Source organism: Triticum aestivum, chromosome 1B (genome assembly GCF_018294505.1).
Source record: "Triticum aestivum cultivar Chinese Spring chromosome 1B, IWGSC CS RefSeq v2.1, whole genome shotgun sequence".
NCBI lineage: Eukaryota > Viridiplantae > Streptophyta > Magnoliopsida > Poales > Poaceae > Triticum > Triticum aestivum.
Window position 1 is genome coordinate 661,697,386 of NC_057795.1, and position 24,972 is coordinate 661,722,357.

The following is a 24,972-nucleotide window of genomic DNA, read 5'->3' on the forward strand; positions in this document are numbered from 1 at the left end:
GGGTCTGTATAAGATTGACTTGTCAAACGTTCGGCGGGTCATGCCAGGATTACCTGGATAGGAGTGGCTTACTTGATGAAGGCATGTTAGCTGGGGTTTTAGGTGAATACACCAGGCTTCCAAGCTGTGCTTGATAGCATATTACAAGGGTCCTTTCAAACTCTTTGTTGCATTGCACAAAGAGCCCCCAAGTACTTTTGTGAGTTGTGGTCTATGGGTGCCTATGTTTGAGTTGTGCATAGCAACCAGACTCTTTTTGTCCCTTTGGGTGTGAAGCTTCCAAGCTATATTGTGGCGTGATAACCGGATTAATAGACAGAACTCCGCTTTGTCAGCTGAAGCCCCCATATAACCAAGAGATATTGGAAAAACAGCAGAAACCCTGCTTGTAGCAAGGATGCCGTTTTATTATATCGATCATAATATATACATTGTCAAAATATGTACATGAGAGTAGCCTATGGCTCAAGTGTAGTAAGGCCGAAGGAGAGCTATATTCCACGGCCACCGGGTTTCCTCCTCAGATTTGCGTGAGTCTGCATGCTCTCGAACATCGATGAGGTAGTATGATCCGTTGTGTAGATTCTTGCTGACCACAAAGGGTCCTTCCCAAGGTGGGGATAACTTGTGCATATCGGTCTGATCCTGGATAAGCCGAAGCACTAAGTCGCCTTCTTGAAAGGTTCTTGTCTTAACCCGGCGGCTGTAATAACGCCGCAGGTCTTACTGATAAACCGTCGATCGAGCCAACACCATATCCCGTTTTTCATCTAAAAGGTCCAGTGCTTGCTCATTGTCCGCTTCAACATAATTGGCAACCCGGGGTGACTCATGACGAATATCACTTGGGAGTACCGCCTCTGCCCCGTAAACCATGAAGAAAGGTGTATAACCCGTTGATTTATTGGGGGTGGTGTTTATGCTCCATAACACAGAAGGTAATTCTTCCACCCAACAACCCGACGTCCTTTTCAAAGGAACCATAAGCCGGAGCTTGATACCCTTCAAGATTTCCTGATTAGCTCTCTCAGCTTGACCATTAGACTAGGGGTGGCCCACTGATGACACATCAAGCCGGATGTGCTCCTGTTGACAGAAGTCCTCCATCTCCCCTTTGGAGAGATTCGTGCCATTATCTATGATGATGCTGTGTGGAAAGCCGAAGCGGAAGATCACTTTCTTGATGAATTGAACCGCCGTGGCTGCATCACACTTGCTTACTGGCTCCGCTTCAACCCACTTAGTGAACTTGTCAATCGCCACCAACAAGTGGGTCTTCTTATCTTTGGACTGCTTAAAAGGTCCTACCATATCAAGCCCCCAAGTAGCAAACGGCCAAGTGATTGGAATCATCCACAGCTCTTGAGCCGGAACATGAGCTCGACGTGAAAACTTTTGACAAGCGTCACACCGCTTTACCAGGTCCTCAGCATCAGCATGAGCCGTCAACCAATAAAAACCATGACGAAAAGCTTTAGCAACCAAGGATTTTGAACCGGCGTGTTGACCACAATCTCCTTCATGGATCTCATGCAAAATCTCTTGCCCCTCTTTAGGAGAAACATAGCGCTGGAACACACCTGAGACACTGTAGTGGTGTAACTCGCTGTTTGTGAATAATCATGGACTTGGACCGCCGAACTATCTGTCTGACCAGAACTTCATCTTCTGGTAACTCGCCCCGGTTCATGTACGCCAAATATGGAACTGTCCAATCCGGAATAACATGTAAAGCGACCACCAATTGTGCCTCCGGATCAGAAATAGCTAAATCCTCCTTTGTAGGCAACTTAACTGACGGGTTATGCAGGACATCCAAGAAGATATTGGGCGGCACCGGTTTACGATGAGACCCCAGCCGCCTTAAAGCATCGGCTGCTTCATTTTTGCACCGATCAATGTACTCAACCCGATAACCCTTGAAGTGGCCAGCCACAATGTCCACCTCTCTTCTGTAAGCCGCCATGAGTGGATCCTTAGAATCCCACGTACCAGAAACTTGCTGAGCCACCAGATCAGAGTCTCCAAAGCATCGTACCTAGCTTAAGTTCATTTCCTTAGCCACGCGAAGACCATGGAGCAAGGCCTCGTACTCAGCTGCATTGTTAGTACAAGGAAACATTAAGCGGAGAACATAACAAATTTTATCACCTCGAGGGGAAGTAAGGACAACTCCAGCCCCCGAGCCCTCCAATTGCCTGGACCCGTCAAAATGGATAGTCCAGTATGTGTTGTACGGTTTGTCCTCTGGTGCCTGCAACTCTGTCCAATCATTGATGAAGTCAACAAGTGCTTGAGATTTGATAGCTGTCTGAGGCATATACTTCAACCCGTGCGGTCCAAGCTCAATAGCCCACTTTGCAACCCGGCCAGCTGCCTCCCTGTTCTGAATTATATCACCCAAAGGAGCAGAACTGACCACCGTGATGGGATGGCCCTAAAAGTACTGTTTAAGCTTCTGACTTGCCATAAAAACCCCATACACCAGCTTCTGCCAATGTGGATATCTTTGCTTTGACTCGATGAGCACTTCGCTGATATAGTAAACCGGCCTTTGAACCGGATATTCCTTCCCAGCCTCCTTGCGCTCGACCACAATAGCCACGCTGACAGCCCGGGCATTAGCAGCCACATATAATAACAACGGCTCGTTGTCGACCAGAGCAGCAAGGACCGGCGGTTCAGCCAACTGCCTCTTCAAGTCCTCAAACGCCGCATCAGCAGCATTACTCCAGACAAAAGTGTCTGTTTTCTTCAACATCTGATACAGAGGGATCGCCTTCTCTCCCAAGCGGCTGATAAACCGGCTCAGGGCTGCGATTCGACCTGGCAGACACTGAGCATCATTGATACACGCCGGTTTAGCCAGAGATTAGCCTCAATGCCCCTGTTAGACACCAGGAAACCTAAAAGCTTGCCTGCCGGAACACAGAAGACGCACTTGGCCGGATTGTGCATCATTTTATACACCCGAAGATTGTCAAAGGTCTCCTTCAAGTCTTCAATCAATGTCTCCTTCTTCCTGGACCTGACCACAATATCGTCCACATAAGCATGAATATTGCGCCCAATTTGGGTATGAAGACAATTCTGCACACAGCGCTGATAAGTCGCCTGGGCACTTTTGAGCCCAAAGGGCATAGAAACATAGCAGAAGGATCCAAAGGGAGTGATGAAAGTTGTTTTCTCCTGGTCCTTAACCGCCGTCTTGATCTGATGATAACTAGAATAAGCATCCAAAAAACTCAAACGCTTACAACCCGCCGTAGCATCAATGATTTGATCAATACGAGGGAGAGCAAAAGGATCGGTCGGACAAGCTTTGTTCAAGTCCATGTAATCCACACACATGCGCCAAGTGCCATTCTTCTTAAGCACTAGCACCGGATTCACTACTAGGGAAAAGCTTATACAAAAAACTCAAACGCTCACAACCCACCGTAGCATCAATGATTTGATCAATACGAGGGAGAGCAAAAGGATCGGCTGGACAAGCTTTGTTCAAGTCCATGTAATCCACACACATGCGCCAAGTGCCATTCTTCTTAAGCACTAGCACCGGATTCACTACTAGGGAAAAGCTTATACACAAATGCTCACTAGTAGCAAGAGTTTATACCCCCCGCTACTGCTACTTACTAGTAGCGCGGGGTTTTACTCCTCGCTACTAATAAGTTGATATTGTAGCGCGGATTTTTAACCCTCGCTACTACTAAGTGGTCTCTCCCATGCCCCCCGGGACATGCCATACTAGTAGCGAGGATTATAAACCTACGCTACTACTTTGTGAATAGGTGCAGCGCAGGTCATATTCCCACACCACCCATCCCCGATCCACCCCACCAACCGTCCCACTCCACCCACCACTGTTTGTCTCAAAAAAAAAACACCCTCGATCCAGACCCCCTCCTCTCTTCTCCCGATTCTCCCTCCCATCCCACGCCGCCGCCTCCTCCGCCATGTACACATCCTGCAGGCCGCACGCGCGCGCCTTCCACCACCACCACCCGGCCGACCTGGCCCAGCGGGGCGGCGGCCAGCCCGGCCTGCTCCCGGCCGCAGCGTGGAGGTGGGGCGGCGCGGCGCCGAGGGCGAGCCTGGTGGCGGCGCGGACGGCGACGGAAGAGGCGGTGTACGAGGTGGTGCTGCGGCAGGCCGCGCTGGTGGAGGACTTGCAGGGGCGGCGGGCGGCGCGGGAGGCCGACACCGGCCAGCGCCGCCGGTGGCGGGACGAGCAGCTGGAGCAGGAGGGCGACGCCGAGCTCGGCTGGGGCCTCCTCGGCGATGCCTACGACCGCTGCGGCGAGGTCTGCGCCGAGTACGCCAAGACCTTCTACCTCGGTGAGCCAGCCCCTCACACCCCGTCCGTCCGTCCGTCAGTCAGTCACTACTCTGCAACTCTGTTGATGCTAGTAGTAGTTAAACCGTCCGTCTCAGCACATTCAGTCCAAAATTGCAAGGAGTAATTTAAGCGTAGGATCAATTCAACGAACAAAAGATCGTTCGTGATGTTCCATCATCTCATAGAAAACATGATGCTCCCCTCCCACTACCTGAGCAGCAGCTCTTGTGGCTTCTGCTCCAGAATCCTCACGAGAGGATGACTGTTAGGCAGGCAACCAGCCTGAAGCTTATCTATAGTCTAACCAACAACTGTAGTACATACACTGTGGTGGAAGTTTCTTGCAGCCCAACAGATGTGAGCATCTTGCAGCCTTCCCGAGTCGCTGATTTCAGGGCGCTCGCACACTCTGCTGGATTCAGAATAGAAGATCTTGCTAATTTCAGCACAAATATGTCGCTCTTTTCTCAGTAAATTGTCCTAGAAACTTACCCTTCACTCATTTCAGTCATGGATCCTGTACGCTTTTATGCTTGTGAGAAATTTACAACTTCACATGGTAGATTTCAGTGAGTAGCACTGTCGATGTTCATGATTACTAAAGCTTACTGGTTTCTCCTTTGTTTGCTGATGTTCAGATAATTTATTCAGTCTGAAGCCAAATACTCATGCATATACCAGTGACCCCCTACAGTTTGGAAATTATGGGAAGGTACCAGTGACAAGTCAGAGCCCCAATTATTAAGTGTTATTCCATCTACATTAGGAATTGATGCAGTTTTTGCTCCCCAAATTGCAGTCCATTTCTCCGACTGATCTAGCTACTACGGCGGCCAGAATTAGTAAGGTGTGATCAACGTGGCCGTATAATTAGATTAGGAAAAATACTAACTTGATTCCGACTAGGACTTGTCCTAGCCATCTGCCTGCGTTGGTAGGAGTATAATACCAGGATTAGGAATTTGTAGTCCAAGTCGGTTAATTGGTGAGTCTGATTTGACTAGAACCTGTATCCACTGGTGGTGGCTGCGTCCATATATATACACCAGCTACACTTCTCAATTGTCTATATTTCTTTTTAAAGTCTGTAGTGATATGCTGTTTCTATCGTTCTTTTTCCATACCATTGCATTGAATCCCTTTTCCAGTTTATATTATTTGATGCTCAATCAACTGCGGAGAATGTTTTGCTATGATATGATACTAACTCGATAATGTTGCGGTCCTCAGGCATCCATGGACGCCGCCGCCACTGCTCCGACCCCGCTGCCAACGCCCCATGGAGACTCTGTTCTCTCTCGTGTCCTGCGTGTCCCGGCCAACAAACCAATTACCCTAAGGTGTTTCTTCTTTTCACTAGTGGAGTGTGCGCGTGTGTGCGTGTGCGTCTAGTATGAGCGAGATTCGACAACACAAGATGAGCTCTTGTAGCAACGATTGATTCTCTGCTGTTCACACAAGTCCATGCCAATTTTGTCTTGTCTTGACAATTTACTTTTGGTTTTGCAACACGGAAGACATCGATTTGATTTGGGTGGAGGTGACGTACACCAAATAGAAATTCAGAGTTGTAGATGTTCATGAGCTGATGTCATTTCTGACCTTAGTCAATTTTAATTTGATACCGGGACTAGCAATCCAGTAAAATCCCTTCATTACAAACTAATTGAGAGCAGCCATCAGTTTAGTTTGGGAGGATGTCTTGCTACAGGTGCCAAATTCAGTCCAATACTTGTTGTACAGTTAGCTTCCCTCGGAATACATGATTTGAGAGCAACCATCAGTTTAGCTTGCTTTCCCGAAATATATGTTCCTGGGTATAGTATTTTGATATGGGAGATTAGGCCTTGTTAGAGGTGGTCTTAAAATACAACATGGAAATTTTAGAGGCTGTTCTGTAGATACTTAAACACATATCACTTGTCAGGTTTAGTTTCGTATATTAAATCCTATGAAATTATCAAGGTGGGCTGTACTATGTTGGACAGAATATTATGTTTGGACTTGGGTGAATGTAACCAGACTTATACTCTCAGATTTTGTCATAGTTGATGGTGTGAGGACTTATAATATTATAAAGTATATACGTTGTTGCAACACCAAAATTAGTGAAATATATTGCCTTTTTTGCTGCCAATGATATCTCTTGGAATCTTTACTCCATAAAGTAAGGATTTAGATAACATCATATGTTTAGAGTTCAGTTCTTTTCTTAGCTGAAACTAACATATTTTACAATGGGCGTGATGGATGTTGCAGGTTCATTGATGACAGCCAAGGGTTCATGCTCGGAAACGACTACATCTTGCTCCATGTTGTCGGCTCAGCTAGAGTCCTTAATCATGAGGAGATGGGACACGTCGATTGTTACAATACACTTTGACAGGTGCATTTTGTGAAATTCTAGCCAGAAGATTCATAGCATGATTGCCTGCTTGTTCTTTTCAGTTCAAATAAATGTTCCTTTTCTTGCTGATTCCAAAGTAGCTAGCGAAGATCAAGTGGAAAGGTTGTTGATTGTCCCAAAGTTCTTGGACCATTTAGTTTGAATAGCCAGTGAGGAATTAAGCATATATTTTCGGCATGACCCCTTTAAATTGCTAGATGAGAAATAATCTTAACTTAATGGGTCTTGTGAATTGGAATATACCATTTAGTTGAACTGATGCAATTTGCGTACTAACAAGTTTTCACTTTCTCGACATGGGCGCAGGGGTGATCGACGCTGACTAGCGCGGCCGGTGGGCGCTGTGCTCTTCAACCACTCAGAGGCGGACTTCTCTGTGAAGCCGGTGGCCATGTCGCGTAGATGATTGTCCAGCTAATTTCGACATTGGAGGTCGTCGAGGTGGAGGACCTCGAGACCACCGTCCGGGGGGAGGGAGGATTCGGGTCCACCGGCGTCTAAGCTCCGAGCCTTGGTAGATACATCTAGGGAAGTGGTCTGTTTAGGTTGGTGATGGAACACCAGGGAAGGTACCCACCTTTCGATGATCATTGTGTCTGTCTGATGTTAAATGCAATCTTGAGAATGTTATGTGACGTTGGTTTGGTTTGCACTGGACGTATTGCCATCCATGAATACTACATCTAACTTTTATTTTTTTAATTCCTAAATTATTAGTAGTAGAGTGGGAAACAAATGAGCGCTACTAGTAGTTTGGTTAGTAGTAGCGTGGGAAATAAGAAATGAGCGCTACTACTAGTTAGGTTAGTAGTAGCGTGGGATATAAGTGAGCGCTACTAGTAGTTAGGTTAGTAGTAGCGCGGGTGCACCCGCGCTATTACTAACTTTTAGCTCTAGCGCGATACTAGTAGCCCGGGTACCCGCGCTACTAGTAACCATTTTACCCGCGCTGCTAGTAGCCTTTTTCCTAGTAGTGATTAGCCAGCCACACTGGATGAAAAACTTCAACGATAAACCCAGCAGCCAATAGCCGGGCTACCTCCTCACCAATGGCCTGGCGCCTTTCTTCATTGAAACGACGAAGAAACTGCTTGATCGGTTTAAACTTGGGATGAATATTGAGATTGTGCTCAGCGAGTTCCCTCGGTACACCTGTCATGTCAGAAGGTTTCCATGTAAAGATGTCCCGGTTCTCAGGGATGAACTCGATGAGCGCGCTTTCCTATTTCGGATCCAGATTAGTCCTGATACTAAACTGTTTAGATGAATCGCCAAGAACAAAATCAACTAGCTTAGTCCCATCAGCCGGTTTGAACTTCAGGGTTGGGTCATGCTCTGTGGTGGGCTTGTTTAGAGGAGTCATATCTGCTGGATCAATGTTGTCCTTGTAGAACTTCAACTCTTCTATCGCACAAACCGACTCGACATAAGCCGCATCACCCTCTTCATAGTCCAAGGCTATCTTCTGACTCCCATGTACCGTAATGGTCCCCTTATGACCCGGCATTTTGAGCTGCAGATAAACATAACAGGGCCTTGCCATGAACCTTGCATAGGCCGGCCGTCCAAACAGGGCGTGATATGGGCTCTAGATTTTTACCACTTCAAAGGTTAAGGTTTCCGACCTGGAATCATGGTCATCTCCAAATACCACTTCCAAATTTAACTTACCAACTAGGTATGCCGATTTTCCTGGTAACACTCCGCGGAAAACAGTATTTGACGGTTTAAGATTTTTATCCGTCAATCCCATGCGCCGGAAGGTTTCATAATACAAAATATTGATACTGCTTCCTCCCTCCATGAGTACCTTGGTGAATTTATAACCTCCGACCTGAGTCGCCACCACCAAAGCCAGATGACCCGGATTGTCAACCCGGGGTGGATGATCCTCTCTGCTCCACACAATGGGCTGCTCGGACCAACGTAAGTAACGTGGCACCGCCGGTTCAACAACGTTTACTACCCTCTTGTGAAGCTTCTGATCGCGCTTGCACAAGCTAGTGGTGAAAACATGATACTGCCCACTACTCAATTGCTTCGGGTGATTCTGATAACCCGACTGCTGCTAATTTCCCTGATTATTCTGTTGATTATAACCACCTTGATTGTTCTGATTACCCTGATTGCCTTGGTTGCCCTGGAATCTGGAGTTTGAACCACCACCACCATAACCCGGCCCATGATATCCTGAACCGCCAAATGGGCCCTGATCATACCGGAAAAGATCATAGTTTTTAAACTCCCACATAATGAAACATTCCTTCTAGAGGTTTGTGGCTGGAACCTCCTTCGTCCCGTGCTTCGGGCAAGGCTGATTCAACATACGCTCCAGATTCATACCGCCACCGTGCTGGGGCAGTTTACCCTTTCGACGCAGATTATTACCCTGCACATTGGTGTTAGCCACAAAATCTAAATTGTCCGCTTTACGTTTACTGTTGTTACTATTGCTCGCCGGGTTAGGTTGTTGTCCCTTGGTGTTGCCGCTCTTCTTTCCCTTCCCCGTCTTCTCCTCGTCAGACTCGGGATCCTTGGTATCATCAGAGTCAGCATACTTGACCAGAGCCCCCATGAGTGTTCCCATATCATTGCAGTGACACTTCATCCGCCCCAACTTGAACTTCAAAGGCCTGAACTTGCAATTGCCTTCCAACGTTATGATTGCTGAGTCTGCATTGATGCGGTCAAATGAATGTATGATCTCAGAAACCCGACGTACCCAATGGGTAGTCGATTCACCCTCTGCTTGAACACAAGCAGCCAGATCAATAATTGACATCGGTTGCTTGCAAGTATCTTTGAAGTTATTGATAAACCGGCTCTTCAACTCCTCCCATGACCCAATTGAATTGGGCGGTAAACTCTTTAGCCAAGTGCGAGTTGTTCCTTCTAGCATCATAGCGAAGTACTTAGCACACACCGCTCCATCCACATCTAGCATCTCCATGGCCATCTCATAGCTTTCTACCCATGACTGGGGATGTAAATCAGCAGTGTAATTGGGTACTTTTCGAGGGCCCTTGAAGTCCTTGGGTAACTGTGCATTGCGCAGGACCGGTGTGAGACATGGCACTCCCAAAGTGGTAAAGGCAACCCTGGCTCTACTGTAGTGGTCGGACGAACCGGCGTAAGCTGGCGCTCCATGTCTTGTGTAGTCAACCCGGCGCCGCGGCACGCTCGTCCTTGGTCCACTAAATCCTGCGCTTCATTCCTTCCCCCTGCCGGGTTAGGCCTCCGTGGCGGATGATGATTCCGTCCACTGCTTGACACAGTTGGCTCTTCAACATGCCTGTTGTAACTCCGGCTTGGACGAGGGGTAGAGTGTATCTTGTCCCGACTGTACAAATAAGCCTGTTGCTGAACCATTGCTGTCTGGAGTAAATCCCTAGCCCGTCGTGTCTCAACCGCCGTGGGGGAGTCACCTTCCATTGGAATAGCAGCCAATCTTGACGCTGCAGCAATCATGTTGTCGAACGGGGTGGGAAAATGACCGGTGGCGCTGGTGCATATTGCGGCGGATCACGATTCTGCTGAGGCGGACCCATCGTGCCTGGCTGATCTGGTGCTCCTGTCCTCGGTGCTTCAATCCGGTTCTCCGCGGGCGGGTTGCTAGTGCCCACTCCTGGCGTGTTAAAAAGATTTCTTCCTTCGTAAACGGGCGGCGGACGAGATTGGTGCCTTCTCCTCATCACCTCGTTTGAAGCGTTCTGATCCAACATAAGCCAATAAGCCTCTGCATGAACTCGCTATGCCTCAGCATTTAAAGTGGTTCGTTCCACGACCATCCTGGTCTCCTCAGCAGCCATGTCCTCCTTAGCCTGAGCTATCTGATCTCGCAACTTTCTGACTTTCGTATTATGCTCATCCCGTTTATTCGGAGTAACTTCAGCAGCCAACAATGTTGCTAAAGCATCCAATAATCTGGACAAGACTTGAATCGGAGGGCACACAGGGCCACCTTCCCCAGCTGCTGATCCGGAGATTATCGCCGCTGCTGTTGAAGATTGTGGGGTGGGTTGCGTGCCAGCCATGAAGATTGCAACCCGGTTTGGCGGTTCAATGGGGTCCGGAATATTGCTGCCATCGGAATACCCCCCAAACAGGCCATCCTGAACTTGATACAAAGACCTAGTCCCACCGGTAGATGACTCGCCATCGGAGTAGACGGCCGTCTCACCATCGAACACCGGTTCAGATTAGATCCCATGGATACATCCTACGAACGCATGCTTCATGGCAGGCTGACCCCGGGCAGGGCTCGCACGCTGAGCCGTCTTGACGAGGTCGGTGCAAATGTCCGGCTCAGGGCTCGGTTCGCGGATCTTGTCGATGAAGACGTGAATTCCTGCGAAGGGGACCCGGTACCCGTACTCGATTGAGTCGGCGTCGGGGCCCCAGCCTGCGTCGTCGATGTAGAGCTTGCCACGACGACTCTTAGTCATCCGGCCCACTGCTTATCCCTTAAGCCCTTCGAACTTGCCCTCTAAGAACTTGAAACCATCGTGTGATAGCCCCACGGTGGGCGCCAACTGTCTTGGAATTATCATGTCAGATGTCCTAGGCAAAGGACTTAGTCGTGGAGCCATCGTGATCGGGTTAGCTTAGAGGGGTTAAACCGGACAAAGGACACAGGGAGTTTATACTGGTTCGGCCCCTTGTGGTGAAGGTAAAAGCCTACGATCCAGTTGTGGTGTTCTTGATGTGGTCTCGATTACCAGGGAGCAAATATGCTTCGCCTAGCTTTCGAGTTGTTGTTTCTTGTCCCTTAACCACCACCGGGTCATCCCTATATATACACAGGTTGGCGCCCGGGCCGGTCTACAGAATCCCGAGGCCGGCTCATACAAGTGTCTGGCTCAGTTTCTCCTTTCCCTGACTTACAATACAAGTTATACATATATGGCAGTTTATTACTATGGGCCCTAATCCGCCATCGGGCTCTGGGCCTCTAAGCCTTCATAGTTAAAGCACCACAACCTTCGTCTTCATGGGCTTCTATATAGATGACTACTTATGAGTGTAATCCGGCCCCTCCTGGGCGGTTTAACTCAGTAGTCATATCCCCAACATACATACTGGTGGATCAATCTCTTTCCAACCAAAAACAGTGGCTAGCAAGGAGCGGCACGTGTCGTAGTAGAGCTCTGACGTAGCAGTTCAGGCAATCCTCTCTAAAATCGTGTACACGTAAGTACAGCCATGCTGCAAGATAGTAAATGTGGACATGTACGTACATACGGGCGGGGTCTCAAATGGGTACAACAACGACATCATGTTCATTTGCAACCAACCGACTGAGTCAAAATGAAAGAAATAACATCATGTTCATCAGAAGGCAACCGACTAGGTCGGAATGTATCATGTTCAGCGGGAGCCAACCGGCTTGGACAGAATAGCCGAAACGGGGTCCTGTTCATCGACTCGGTGTCTAGCGTACCTTAAAACATAGGAAACGGAGTTCTCTTCGATCGCCTAATATGTCTCCAACGTATCAATTATTTTTTATTGTTCCATGCTATTATAGTATCAATCTTAGATGTTTTATATGAATTTATATTTTTTTGAGACTAACCTATTAACCTAGTGCCCAGTGCCAGTTGTTGTTTTTTGCTTTTCAGGAAATCAATATCAAACAGAGTCCAAGCAGAGAAAAAACTTTGCATTATTTTTTTCTGGACCACAAGGCACCCTAGAAGGTTTGGGAGAAGACCAGACAAGCTACGAGGGAGCGACAAGCTCGGGGGCACATCCTCCAAGATTGTGGGCCCCTCGTGGCACCTCTTGACCTAATTCCACATCTATAAATTCTCAAATATTCCCAACACATCAGAGAGCCACCCAAAATACTTTTTCCGCCGCCGCAAGTTTCTATTCTTCTGCGATCATATCTGGAGGCCTTTTTCGGTACTCTATCGCAGTAGAAATGGGTCATAGAGGGCTTCTACATCAACCTTTCTGCCCTTCCAATGATATGTGAGTATTTTACCATAGACCTATGGGTCCATAGCTAGTAGCTAGATGTCTTCTTTTCTCTCTTTGATCTTCAATACAATGTTCTCCTCGATATTCTTGGAGACCTATTCGATGAAATCTTGTTTTGCTATGTGTTTGTTGGGATCCGATGAATTGTGGGTTTACGATCAGATTATTCATGAATATTAATTGAATCTTCTCTGAATTCTTTTATGCATGATTATTATAGCTTTGTATTTCTCTCCGATCTACCCTTTTGGTTTGACCAACTAGATTGATTTATCTTGCAATGGGAGAGGTGCTTTGTGATGGGTTCAATCTTGTGGTGCTCAATCCCAGTGATAGAAAGGGACATGACATGTATTTGTATTGTTGCCATTAAGGATAAAAAGATGGGTTTCATTCTTATTGCTTGGGTTTACTTTGTCTACATCATGTCATCTTGCTTAAATTATTACTCTGTTTTTCATCAACTTAATACCCTAGGTGCATGCTGGATAGCGGTCGATGGGTGAAGTAATAGTAGTAGATGCAGGCAGGAGTCGATCTACTTGTGTCGGACGTGATGCCTATATACATGATCATTGCCTAGAATATTGTCATAGCTATGCGCTTTTCTATCAGTTACCCAACAGTAATTTGTTCACTCACCATATGCTTTTTGTTCGAGAGAGAAGCCTCTAGTGAAAACTATGGCCCCGGGTCTACTTTTATCATACATAAAATCTACAAATACCTTGTTGCATTTTATTGAAAATTATTTTATTTTATGTTTTTATTTATCTATCTATCACTATCATATTTGATCCTTGCAAATAACCGCCAAGGGGATTGACAAACCCCTTGATCGCGTTGGGTGCAAGTATTTGCTCTTTTGTGTGTAGGTGCTGCTAATGAGGTTTCGGGTGGTTCTCCTACTCGATTGATAACCTTGGTTCTTAATTAAGGAAAATACTTATCTCTACTGTACTGCATCATCCTCTTCTCTTCGAGGAAATCCCAATGTAGCGAACAAGTAGCACCGCCTACAGTTGAAATGGGGTACTGTCCATTGGGAGGGGGCAGCACAGGGCCTCGATCAATCGACTTCAGTAAGCAGCAGTAGTGATTGATCGCTCTGGTTCATTTAGCAGCAGTAGTGAAGGATTTGGTCAGTTTCAGTTAGCAGCAAAGAAATAGATCGATTTAGTTACCAGTGGAAGGATCGATCAATCGGCTTTAGTATATATTGGGATTGATCGCTCGTGTTCGGTACATAGCTAGTGCGATCACTCGGGTTCGGTAAGCGAATGCCTCGCTTGGGTTCAGTTAGGAAACGCCTCACACACACACACACACACACACACACACACACACACACATACATGTGTACGATAAAAACACGTAAACCACACTGCATCTCTCGGCCCCGACCATCCACCATAACCGGGAACTCCCCAAAAATTTCCCCGCCCACACTTCTACCATGATTTTTTATGCCATGGACGGCCCAAAGAATGTCATGTAGGTGCGTCTCCGGCCCGCCCAGGATGGAAAGCCCATTTGATGTCATAGAAGTAGGAGCCCACCACATCAATGAGGATACGTGTTTTTGTCACAATTATCGTCATAGAAGTGTCATAATCATGAAAAAAAAGATTATGTTTGGGTCATAATGTCACGAATGTGTCTTTTTTTGTAGTGAGATTCCCTTACTCGATAGTTGTCTATATTGTTTTCTTTCTTTTATGACGGGTAAATGTCAGAACTCTTATTCTTTCTTTCTTGGCAAAGGATGGATTTCATTGGTTTAAAATAAAGCACCAAGACAATACAAACACAATGAGTCGGCAAGTAGCAAAGTCATTTAAGAAAAAACTAAGTGTAAGTGAGAAAAAAATATATTAAAACCCCAAAGCCGTCTGATCCGCGATCGGCATACTACAACGCCAACCATCTCATACACCACACAGATGATAATGATTTTCAACAATAACACCTTCAAGAAGGGAACAAAGCTCAAGTGTCGTCGTCATCAAATTCAACAATTCAAAGCCAGACTCTAGGTTTTCACCATAAAGAACCGGTGGAAGCATATCTAAGAAATACCTTTAACGAGGAAACAACATAAAACATCGCATTATCATTTATAACCATCTCAGGTTAGACTTAGGCTTTCACCCTAGAGCTCGAGGTGCCCTAGTAGCACCGTCATTGAAGTCACTCATGTGTTGTCGCCAAGACTTTCCATGTTTCAAGCAGCTACATGTGATATATGGCCATCGTTCACCATTGCACAATCATCATTCCATGTCAAGCCGTCGTCCATAGTTTGCATCTAATTGTGGAAGTGAACCACCAGATCTGGAGAGAGGAACACACTCAGGAAGATCTTTTGGTGGCCACCAGCCACCGCAATCCGTAGTGAGGTCGCTGTCATAAGTCGGAGTGGTTACCACAAGGATCGATAACAATGACGGAGCACATCACCGTAGACTACCACCTCGCTTGAGAGAGATCTGCGGATTGTTTTAGAGACAAACCATCTTCATACTACACCTCTGACAGATTGATAAATCTTAGGTCATCCACTTGAGGTAAATTTGTTGTTGTCCTACAAAACTATGCGCTTGGAGGCCCAACAAGCCTATAAATATAAAGTTGCATAGTAGATTCACTATGCAACACTCAAAGGGTACAATCATTGTGCAATCCGATTCTTTTGAAGGATTGTAAGGCCTATATGATCGCAAATTAATCAGGTCAGCTTATGGGCACCTTGTTGTCGAGATTAAGTCTCTTATGCAAGACCGGGAGTTTGTTCGTCGGAAGATTAGGCAAGAACAAAATAGGGTAGCAGATCAACTGTCTTTATACAATCACTCAGAGCGTGCCACCGCGGTGTGGCTAGGTCAAATACCTCCATGTATTGAGGTATTATTGCCTCTTGATTGTACCTCTATCATTATGGAATAAAACTCCCTTTTCATCACAAAAAAATTATTCATATTTGATATTTGTTTGGGAATTGAGAAAACTATGAATGAGATATTGATTTGTTCCTTATTCTTTAGTCATGAAGGGATCAATTTAGTACTTAAAGGTTGTGGTGTCACCCCAAAAAAGTAAAGGTTGTGGTTGCAAGTGGCATAAAAAATAACTTGCTCAAATCTCCAAATATGACAAAATGTTACGAAGTTTATTTTTCTGGAACGTTAATTTAAATGTATATACCAATATACTATCTTATACAACAGATAATCAATCACTACTAGGGAAAAGCCTAGCAGTAGCGCGGGTCAAATGCTTAGCAGTAGCGTGGGCGGCCGTGCTACTGATACGACGCTATAGCTAACGCTTAGCAGTAGCGCGGTTTGACCCGGCTACTGCTATCAAGGGATAGCAGTAGCGTTCGTCTACAACGCGTGTTGCTGCTAATAGGTGTAGCACCCTAGTACAAAGAGCGCTATTGCTAAGACCTCGCTGCTGCTAAAGCCATACCCCGCGCTACTGTTATTAGTTTTTGAAGACAAAAATTGCTCCACATTTTGTGCTGCTGAATTTTGTTTTTGTTTAGGGCTTTATACAATAATCTCTAGCATATCATACACATACAAATGTAATCATAGCATATACATACAAATAGTCTCATCAAATCATGTCATAATCATAATCATCATCCAACACAAAGTGGTCTGTCATCATCATCTCGAAAATAGCGATACAAGTCTCGAATACTTGCAACTACATCGTCATCCATCTAAACAATGATATATGCGCGAGAAAGCTATCACTATGAGTGAGAGCGGAACTATGTAGTACATGAGGTGGCGGTTATGAGTCATCTCTCGCGCTAGTGTGAACCTCAAGTAACTAGCTTCTGCTTCTTGTCTGCTTTTGAAGCCTTTATGGCTGGCGCCGGAGACCCCCTCCACTTGCGCGTGACACTCACGCCACTCATCGTACACTCCAAGAACCTTCCCTTTGTACACGACATAGCACTGCTTCTTCGCCATCAAGAATCTAGGTACCTGTTAGAGATGCATCTTCATCAAGAGAATGTACAATCATATGCAACAAAATATACTTGAGCAACACGAAAAAGAAAGGGTTAGCAACTAGATGCAACATATAGTATGCAAACTAATTAACTAGAGGTACACAGGTCATCATACCCAAACTAACAAAGTAGTGTTACGCAAGTTCGGCAGGGACCATGGACATCACAAAGTTTCATTACTACAGAAACTATACAAGCTCAACTGACACATATCATCATCATCGGCATCGTAAATCACTAGAAATTGCATCCTTCCATATCATCAAGGATGGACCCTAGCTTTTTGAATGGCATGAGGTCCTGACGTTGCATGCCTATGCGAGTTCGGACGTCAGCTCACGATATAGGGCCATGGTGGAACATCCCCGTCTCTTCGACGAATTCTTCCATGATGATCGTCGCAATGTCCCTCTGGATGCGAAAGAAGTCATCTCTAAGTTTATAATCCGCTTCTCCATGAGATTCTACCCACTTGCAGATATGATCATCATTTCTGCTTGTAATGCGAAGCTTTTGGTGATTCGTTCTAAACTCCATCATGAGATGGAGGAGGTAGAATCCATCGTTCTTGCTTGGTTTTGGGACATGGATGCAGCAGAAGTTAGTTTTATGCGAGAAACCCGTCTTCTTGTTGCTTTGTTTCCTGATCTGCAGGTGGCCACCCCTAATCCTGAAGCCTTGGAGAGCATCATCTAAAATATTCATTACGTGGGTGTAGTCCTTCTTCTAATAGTTTCTGGTAGGGTCGAAATACACGGCGTGGGAGACTCGCAGGTAAAGAATGATAAGGATGGTGCGCCTGTTGCTGCGGGAAAAAAACACCTCAAATTATTCTCCATATGAGCGAGAAGGAAAGATTGAAATGTACGAAAAGGGTTGTCCGGCACTGACTTACTTTGGATGATAAGGCAGGAGGACAATTTCCTGGTCCTTATTCTGTACCATGAAATTTTCGAGGTACTCCCTAGCAGTTTTATGCTCAAAGTCACTGAGACTCAAGAAGAACTCGTGCATGTACTATGGATCCGCCACACAGATTTGTGAGATTTCCTCTCTCATCTTGACGGAGCTCATATGTAGCGCAAAAGGCGGACGATTGTACAATCGAGCCGCCTTGTTAGAAACATTCGAAGATATGATCAAACCGCAGGAAGAACACCTTCGCGGGCCGTGTGTCGACGTAGCACTTCCCCTGAGGCACATGAGCCGTGTATGTTGGATATCCTAGATCATTCGAGGCAAGTAGGCTTTTCTCAGTCGACAACACATGGTCGTGCAGTCTCCTGAAATCCCCTGATATTGCCTCCAGCGCTTTCGGTGGTAGCATTGGCTCACCCGTGACATGGAACATGGCCGCACCTTTGACGGGTACACGCTCTTCAAAATCCACCACCTGGCTGCTGTGTGCTCTGGCTTGTTTGTAGGCAGCTGAGCCTATCTTCCCCGGTCTCTTCCTCTCCTTTTCTTGGGCTGGCCTTCCAAACCCTTCCTTAACCCCTGCCCCAGTGTTGTCAGGCTAAGCACTGTACGACCCCCAGCTAGTTGTGCCTGTGTTGAGGCGGCTTCTTCAGGCGTGTCTTGTGAGGATTGCATGAAGAGGGACTTCTTGCAATCACTGATAGGACATTCCTGCCCGGGCAGATCATCCATATCATCATCAGCATGCTGATAGCCCGAGTCAGCATATGGCTGACTCGTCATATCTAAGTCACCGTCATAGGTGCCTGTATTGAGGAACTTCATTGGGTCCTCCTCCATCTCATCATCCATTCTTTGTTCTACAGGGGCGATTACATCAGCCACTATGGACCCCTTTCATCACATCGTCCTCCACTCTCACCCGACACTACAGGTGCTGGTAATTGCATAGGCAGGGTGGTGGTGTCCATACCTGCTTGTTGATGTGTGTTTATTGGTGTGCTCTTGGCCGGCTCCGGACGAAGAAGATTCTTTGGCCATAGGAGCACCCAACCCTTGTAGCATCCAATCCGCATCAGGGTCTCATCGTCCTCTCCCTCTAGCCATACTGGAGGAGGCAAATCCTCGTGCCCTGATTTCACACTCGACATGGTAACCCTGAAGTGACCACTAGGCATCGACTGGGCATGGAGCTGAGTTAGATATATGTTGGTGCAACATCTAATTACCGTGAGGGCGTCGAGCTCAGCCAAAGAAGAAGGCACGCCTAGCATGCCAGAGACCGAGGACGGGCTGCTATGAGTGGGTGCGGGTGCGGGTGCGGGTGCGGGAGCAGGCCCGGTTGCGTTAGCAGGTGATGGTGTGGTGGTGTTGTTCACTGAGTTTCTCCCAACAAAACTGGACATGGGGAAATCATCTACTGTCTTGTTTGGATTTTCCTTCGTCTAGTTGATGATAGCCGGGATCAAGTTAGTAGCAAAATCATTTATGCAGGAATGTACTGCTATAGCAACTCAATTTTCTCCTCGGCTTCTTTTTTCGCGTCCTCAGCTGCTTTTTTCTCGAACGCAAGCTTCACCTTATCGTTGATGTTCGCCTGACTAAACTTCTTTTTCTGCTTCTTGGCCGCCGGGCCCTCGTTGTAAAACACCTTCCACGTGGTGTCGTCTCCGTCGCCATCCACGCGTCCATATTGCGGCTGCTGGCCCAAAAGGAGTCCCTTAAGTTCGCTCAAGGACCGGTTGAGAGGGGTGTCCCACTTGGGCCTCATTGGTGAAGTAGGTCTTTTGGCTGCAAGCTGGTGTTGCTTCTCCTATAGAAGAAACGTGAACCATTTATGAATGTGCAGTCGATTTGGTCAGAAGCTAAATGTAAGGTGGTAAAAGAATAATTACCAGTATCCTAATCAATTTCCTCGTGATCTGGTCTGTGTAAAAAACCTTCTTTTCCATGTCCCACTTGTAGCGGGCACTGATGAAGTCACGCTCCAAGGGGTTGGTGAACTCCGCGAAGGGGTCCGGGAGACCCGCGGCTTCATGTTCTGCGTCCTCCTTATCCCATATGGGCCTTTTGCCAAGGTAGCCACGTCTTCCAAGGTGATGGTTCCCCATGTTCCTTTCCTGAAGGCTCTTGAATTTCGTAGCCTTAGCCTTGGCTGCCCCGTTAGCGCAAGTATCCCTGAACTTTTTGAAATCCTCTTCCATAAGTGTCGGATTTTTCTCCAGAATCTTGGACAGGGGTTCCTCAGCCTCAATAGCTCGTTTCACCCTCCCTTTCTAGGAGGCCAAATCATTACTGAACATGCCAATGGCGTGATTGTTAATCTTTTTCATCTTAGGATCATCCCACGGTTGTTCTATGCTATCATCCCGGTCGGGGAACTTGAATCTCTTATGCAACTTTGTCAGGAGCAACTATCTCAAATGTTCTTTACTCCTTAAGTCATTGTCGTTGATGCTCGCGCATTCCCGTAGGATGCATCCTACTTGGTTGCCATAGCACTTGCGAGGTTCTTCTGGGTCTAATGGCTCAAACTTGCCATGGGCCATCTTTGTGATCACTAGTCATCCGATGTCGAGTTTGTTATGTTTTCGTATCCTTTACTTCTTCTTCTTCTTGTTTTCGGTAGTGGCTTTGGCGCCGGTACCTTCCCCGTCGGTATCTTCCATGATGGTACCTTCCCCGCCGGTCTCGGCACCGCCATCGATGTCAGCGCCATCGGTGTCAATGTTGACGTCAGTACCATCATCGACGCCGACCTGCAAAACTTGACTGTGCTTAGCAGACAAGAAGTCGAGGTACTGTTGTTCCTCATAATCCATCTCGTCTGCATCTTGGTCAGAAGGCCCGGTTTCTTCGTTGTTCGACATGTTTCCTATGACTATGTCTCCCAGTTTAATTCTAAAACTATAATAAAATGATAAATGACATAAAAAGGTCTATGGTTTGTCGGAATGTTGTTTCCCCTGCACTCGATATGCCTACTTTCTAGCACAAGTCATGCCAAAATTTACGGGAAGTTTTGGCATAACCTTTGGTAAAAAGTGGACATATCGAGCGCCTGAAATTCACTGGAACAAAAATGAATCAACATTCCGGCGAAACATAGGCCACTCGAATCATTTACCCTACACATAATCATCATTTACCAAACATGACATCTCCAAAACATCACATGTCCAAATTCCAAATATGACATGTCCAAATCACATGTCCACATATCACATGTCCACTTAAAATTTGCATATAAAAGGAAGAAAAATATAGAACTTGAAGAAAAATGCAAGAAGTCATTTTTCTTCATCATATTTGAAACTAAATTCAGCCTACCTAAATTTAAAACTAAAAAATGCTTTAGCAAGGGATGTTGATTTGGACAATCACTTAAAGTAATTCTTTTTTTAAATACTAATTTTGTTTTTTAAATACTAATTCTCTTAACAAGGTTCATACAAATTCTGTTTTTCTAAATAGAAACCATTGCTTAAACTTATAAATTTAAATAGCAACAGTTGCTTTAACTAATCTGTTCTAGGTTTCATACTAATTCTAATTAAATAGCTAGCACTATAAAATTTAAATAGCAACAATTACTTAAACTAAGAAATGCAAGAAACCTATATAATCAATTATGTTTTTTCTTTTAACTACAATTGCTTAACCCTAAATTTTTGTCCTAGTTTGAAACCTAGGGTTCATAAAAACCTAGCTAAATTCATAACTAAATAGATAACCTAATTAACCTACTGCCCTAACTAAAAACTAAGTAAATTAACCAAAGAACCCTAGCTAGCAGAGAGAGGAGGAGCGTTGGGGGGCTTACAGAGGGTGCAGGGGCGAGGAGACAGAGGTTGGGAGGGAAGGAAGCAGAGGAGGGAGGCGTGGCGCGCCGGGGGCATAGACAGGGCGAGGTCGCCGGGGTCGAGGGGTCAGGGGCGAGTGCTGGGGTCGAGGGCGAGGGCAGGACTCCGGCGAGGTCGAGGGCGAGGGTAGGGCTCCGACGCTTGAGGCAGGGGCGTGGCGAGGGCACGGGCTCCGGCAGCGACGAGGGGGATAAGAGAGAGTAGGGATTTGGGGGAAGAAGCAGAGGCGAGAAGCCCGCTGGGGGGTTAAGTCAACATAGCAGTAGTGCGTTTCCTCAAAACGCGCTATAGCTAAGGTAGCTATAGCGTGTTTCATAGATAAGCGATTCTGCTATAACCGGTAGCTATAGCGCATTTTTACGAACCACACTACTGCTATGTTGACTAGCTATAGCTCTTTTTCAGAAAAGCGCTACTGCTATAACCAATACCTATAGCAGTTTTCCTATTTGTTTCTTCTATTTTCTTTTCCTTTATTTTATCTTCCTTTTGTTTTCTTCTTTTTCTTTTCTTTTCCTTTTTTCCGAAAGCAGGAACGAAGGGAAGGTGATACAATGTATATAACCAAGGCAATATATATTGCATCATTTGACGGTTAAGTATGTATACAAAATAGGAACATATATACTACATCATTTGACCCATGCATAACGGTTAAGTGTGTACACAAAATAGGAACATATATATTACATCGTTTGACCGATAACGGTTTCTCAGCATCGACGTTTTCATTTTTGAGTGAGGTTATTTCCCTTCTTATTTGTTGAAGAATAATTGAGCCACTCATTGTGACTTTTCCTTTTCCATGGAGTACGATCTTTCTTAGGTAATGTAGTATTGATTCTTCTTTTGACGTATACTTCATCGTCATCTTCCCTCACTGGGTTGCCGTACTAGTCATAGTCTTCCTCATTGACGACTCCATCCATTCCAATGATGTTCCTTTTGCCTCTCCTCACGACAACACGACTGTGATTGCACGGGTCGGTTATGAAGAAGCATTGTGTCACGTGTCGGTGTCAAAACCGGCGGATCTTGGGTAGGGGGTCCCGAATTGTGCGTCTAGGGTTGATAGTAATAGGAGGCGGGGGACACGATGTTTACCCAGGTTCAGGCCCTCTCTATGGACGTAATACCCTACTTCATGCTTGATTGATCTTGATGAATATGAGTATTACAAGAGTTGATCTACCACGAGATCGCAATGGCTAAAACCCTAGAAGTCTAGCATGTATGATTAGGATTGCCTCTACAGACTAAGCCCTCCGATTTATATAGACAACGGAGGGGACTAGGATTGTACAAAGTCGGTTACAGAGAAAGGAATCTTCATATCCGGGTACCAAGCTTGCCTTCCACGCCAAGGAGAGTCCCATCCGGACACAGGTGAGAGTCTTCGGTATTGTATGTGTACAGCCCATCAGTCCGGCCCATGTCAATAGGCTGGACGCCCGAGGACCCGTTAATCTAGGACTCCCTCAGTAGCCCCCGAACCAGTCTTTCAATGACGATGTGTTCGGCGCGCAGATTGTCTTCGGCATTGCAAGGCGGGTTCCTCCTCCGATTACTTGAAAGTACTTGACTTAAACGGCAGTATTCGGCTTTCCATTCAATGTCGCGCCCATCGGTTTCCACATCTTCATGACTTCAGCTCCACGTGTCGAGCGAATATGAGAGGTCAGGGTATTTTTGCATATATCACCCTGACCATGTAAGAAAGGCGTCTATTTAAAGAGATTGGGATCTTTCAGATCCATTCCACATCAAGCGAGGAATCCTCAGATCTTGCTAGGAGAAACCATTCTAACATGGCTAGCGCTCGCAGTTCTTCCTCCCGTCCCCACGGCCCCGGAAAAGGCAATTGGGAGAAATGTTCTGTATCACACGGTCATCTAGTGAAGCTGCAGACACAGGGATTTCTTCCCCCCGTGAATCTAGTCCCCGTTCGAGCAGGACTGACTTCCTTCAACGGCGGGGCTCAAACGGAGAATTTCCCCAATCCATCCAGGGGGGGGGGGCATGATTGTGCTTCGTTCCCTACTTGTTGAGAGGCGTTGGATTTCCAATCCACCCGCTCCTCCGAGGGCTTCTGGAGTATTATGGCCTCCAACTGCACAATTTCACTCCTGCCTCCATCCTGCACATCGCGGTTTACGTTGCTCTTTGTGAGCTATTCCTGGGTTGTGAGGCCCATCTTGAATTATGGAGGAAACTATTCTGCCTCGTCCCTCGTAGCCAAGAGGGATCAATATTTGGAGTGGGCGGAGTAGAGGTATGGCGCATCACCGGGACCGAATACCTGTCCGGCACGCTGAAGAAGGCATCCGAAGAGTGGCCTTCCGAATGGTTCTATATCGAGGACGTCGCCCTTCTCGACCCAGTCTGAACTGGTCTTCCGAATTTTCAAGCGTTTCGTTGAAGAAACGCCACAGCTGGCGCCCTCGGAGCCTCGAGGAGGAAGATAGCGTGGAAGTCCGTCAATTGATGAGCAAGATAAAGACGCCCGCCCAGTCCGGATTATCAATTGTCAAGGTAATGGTGAGTTCCATAGTACGAGGGGTTCAGCCACTCCAATACATAAGTCTTCCCATGTGGCACTATAATGGGGAAGATGACGCCTCCCACTGCAGTCGGAAGGGTCCAGACAATGCCGCTTTGGCCAAAATACTAGCCGAACTATACAAAGGGGAGAAAGAGGAATTCACTCGTATTAAGCGCCGAGATGGATTTTCCATGTACAATCCTCCTAGTGGGTGAGTTCCAATCCAACTACTCTACTCAATCTATTCCCTAATTCACTTTCCATGGATTTTCATCCGTCCATTTGTAACAGGAATGGCGGAAGATCACCAAGGTGCTCCACAGCCCCGCCCCCCAGCCTAAGGACCACAATCGGGACCTTGACTCCGGATTCGAAGAGGATCCAGACATATTCGTGACGCTCGAGGATGGGGTGTTCTACCAGGTGAGCTATGACAACACAGAAGTGGCCATCACCGCCGGCTATCCTAGTCTTCTACCTGCCTCACACGTAAGTAATTAGGAGACATCTCCTCCAAAAGAGCTTCCTCATTCTGCCTCACCCACCGCACTATCTCGTGCTCCAAATGGGAGGCGCTCGGCACGCCATCCTGTACCATAGGCGACTTCAAAGAGAGCCGCGCCCGCACCGGGCAAGCTTTCGAAGAGGAAGGCATGCGAAGACACATCGGAGCCATCATCAAAGAGGTATGGCTTTGTAAATATGCCCTTTGGCAGTCACATCCAACTGTGACATTATCCATTCGTGCCTTATCAGGAAGAGCGTTCGTCGGACTATGTTTGGGAGTCCTGCTAGTCACACTCCCAACAACCAGGTTCCAGACCCTGCCGTGATGATGAGGGCTGATACGGGACTGCCGCCGGGCTGTCCTTTGGCAGAGGATTC

The 24,972-nt window shown here is 46.6% G+C and overlaps 1 protein-coding gene across 2 annotated transcripts; it reads left to right on the forward strand.

The window, feature by feature from the left end:
• Window positions 1-3,852: 3,852 nt before the first annotated feature.
• On the forward strand, window positions 3,853-7,451 carry LOC123146215 (uncharacterized). Of its 2 annotated transcripts, XM_044565825.1 has the most exons (6): window positions 3,853-4,341; window positions 4,981-5,054; window positions 5,142-5,189; window positions 5,573-5,682; window positions 6,602-6,728; window positions 7,056-7,451. In XM_044565825.1, exons 1-5 carry the CDS (start codon window positions 3,960-3,962, stop codon window positions 6,723-6,725), a joined length of 738 nt encoding a protein of 245 aa, XP_044421760.1. In that variant the 5' UTR covers window positions 3,853-3,959; the 3' UTR covers window positions 6,726-6,728; window positions 7,056-7,451. The 2 variants fall into 2 exon arrangements, with proteins under 2 accessions (XP_044421760.1, XP_044421767.1); XM_044565832.1 differs by lacking the exon at window positions 5,142-5,189.
• The last annotated feature ends 17,521 nt before the right edge of the window (window positions 7,452-24,972 follow it).

What these genes read in the sequence shown, in the direction of transcription:
- LOC123146215 (XM_044565825.1), top strand. Translation starts at nt 3,960, where the DNA reads ATGTACACATCCTGCAGGCCGCACGCGCGCGCCTTCCACCACCACCAC. An exon ending in CGCCAAGACCTTCTACCTCG is followed by an intron (nt 4,342 to 4,980) that starts GTGAGCCAGCCC and finishes GCTGATGTTCAG; the next exon opens with ATAATTTATTCAGTCTGAAG. An exon ending in CGGCGGCCAGAATTAGTAAG is followed by an intron (nt 5,190 to 5,572) that starts GTGTGATCAACG and finishes TGCGGTCCTCAG; the next exon opens with GCATCCATGGACGCCGCCGC.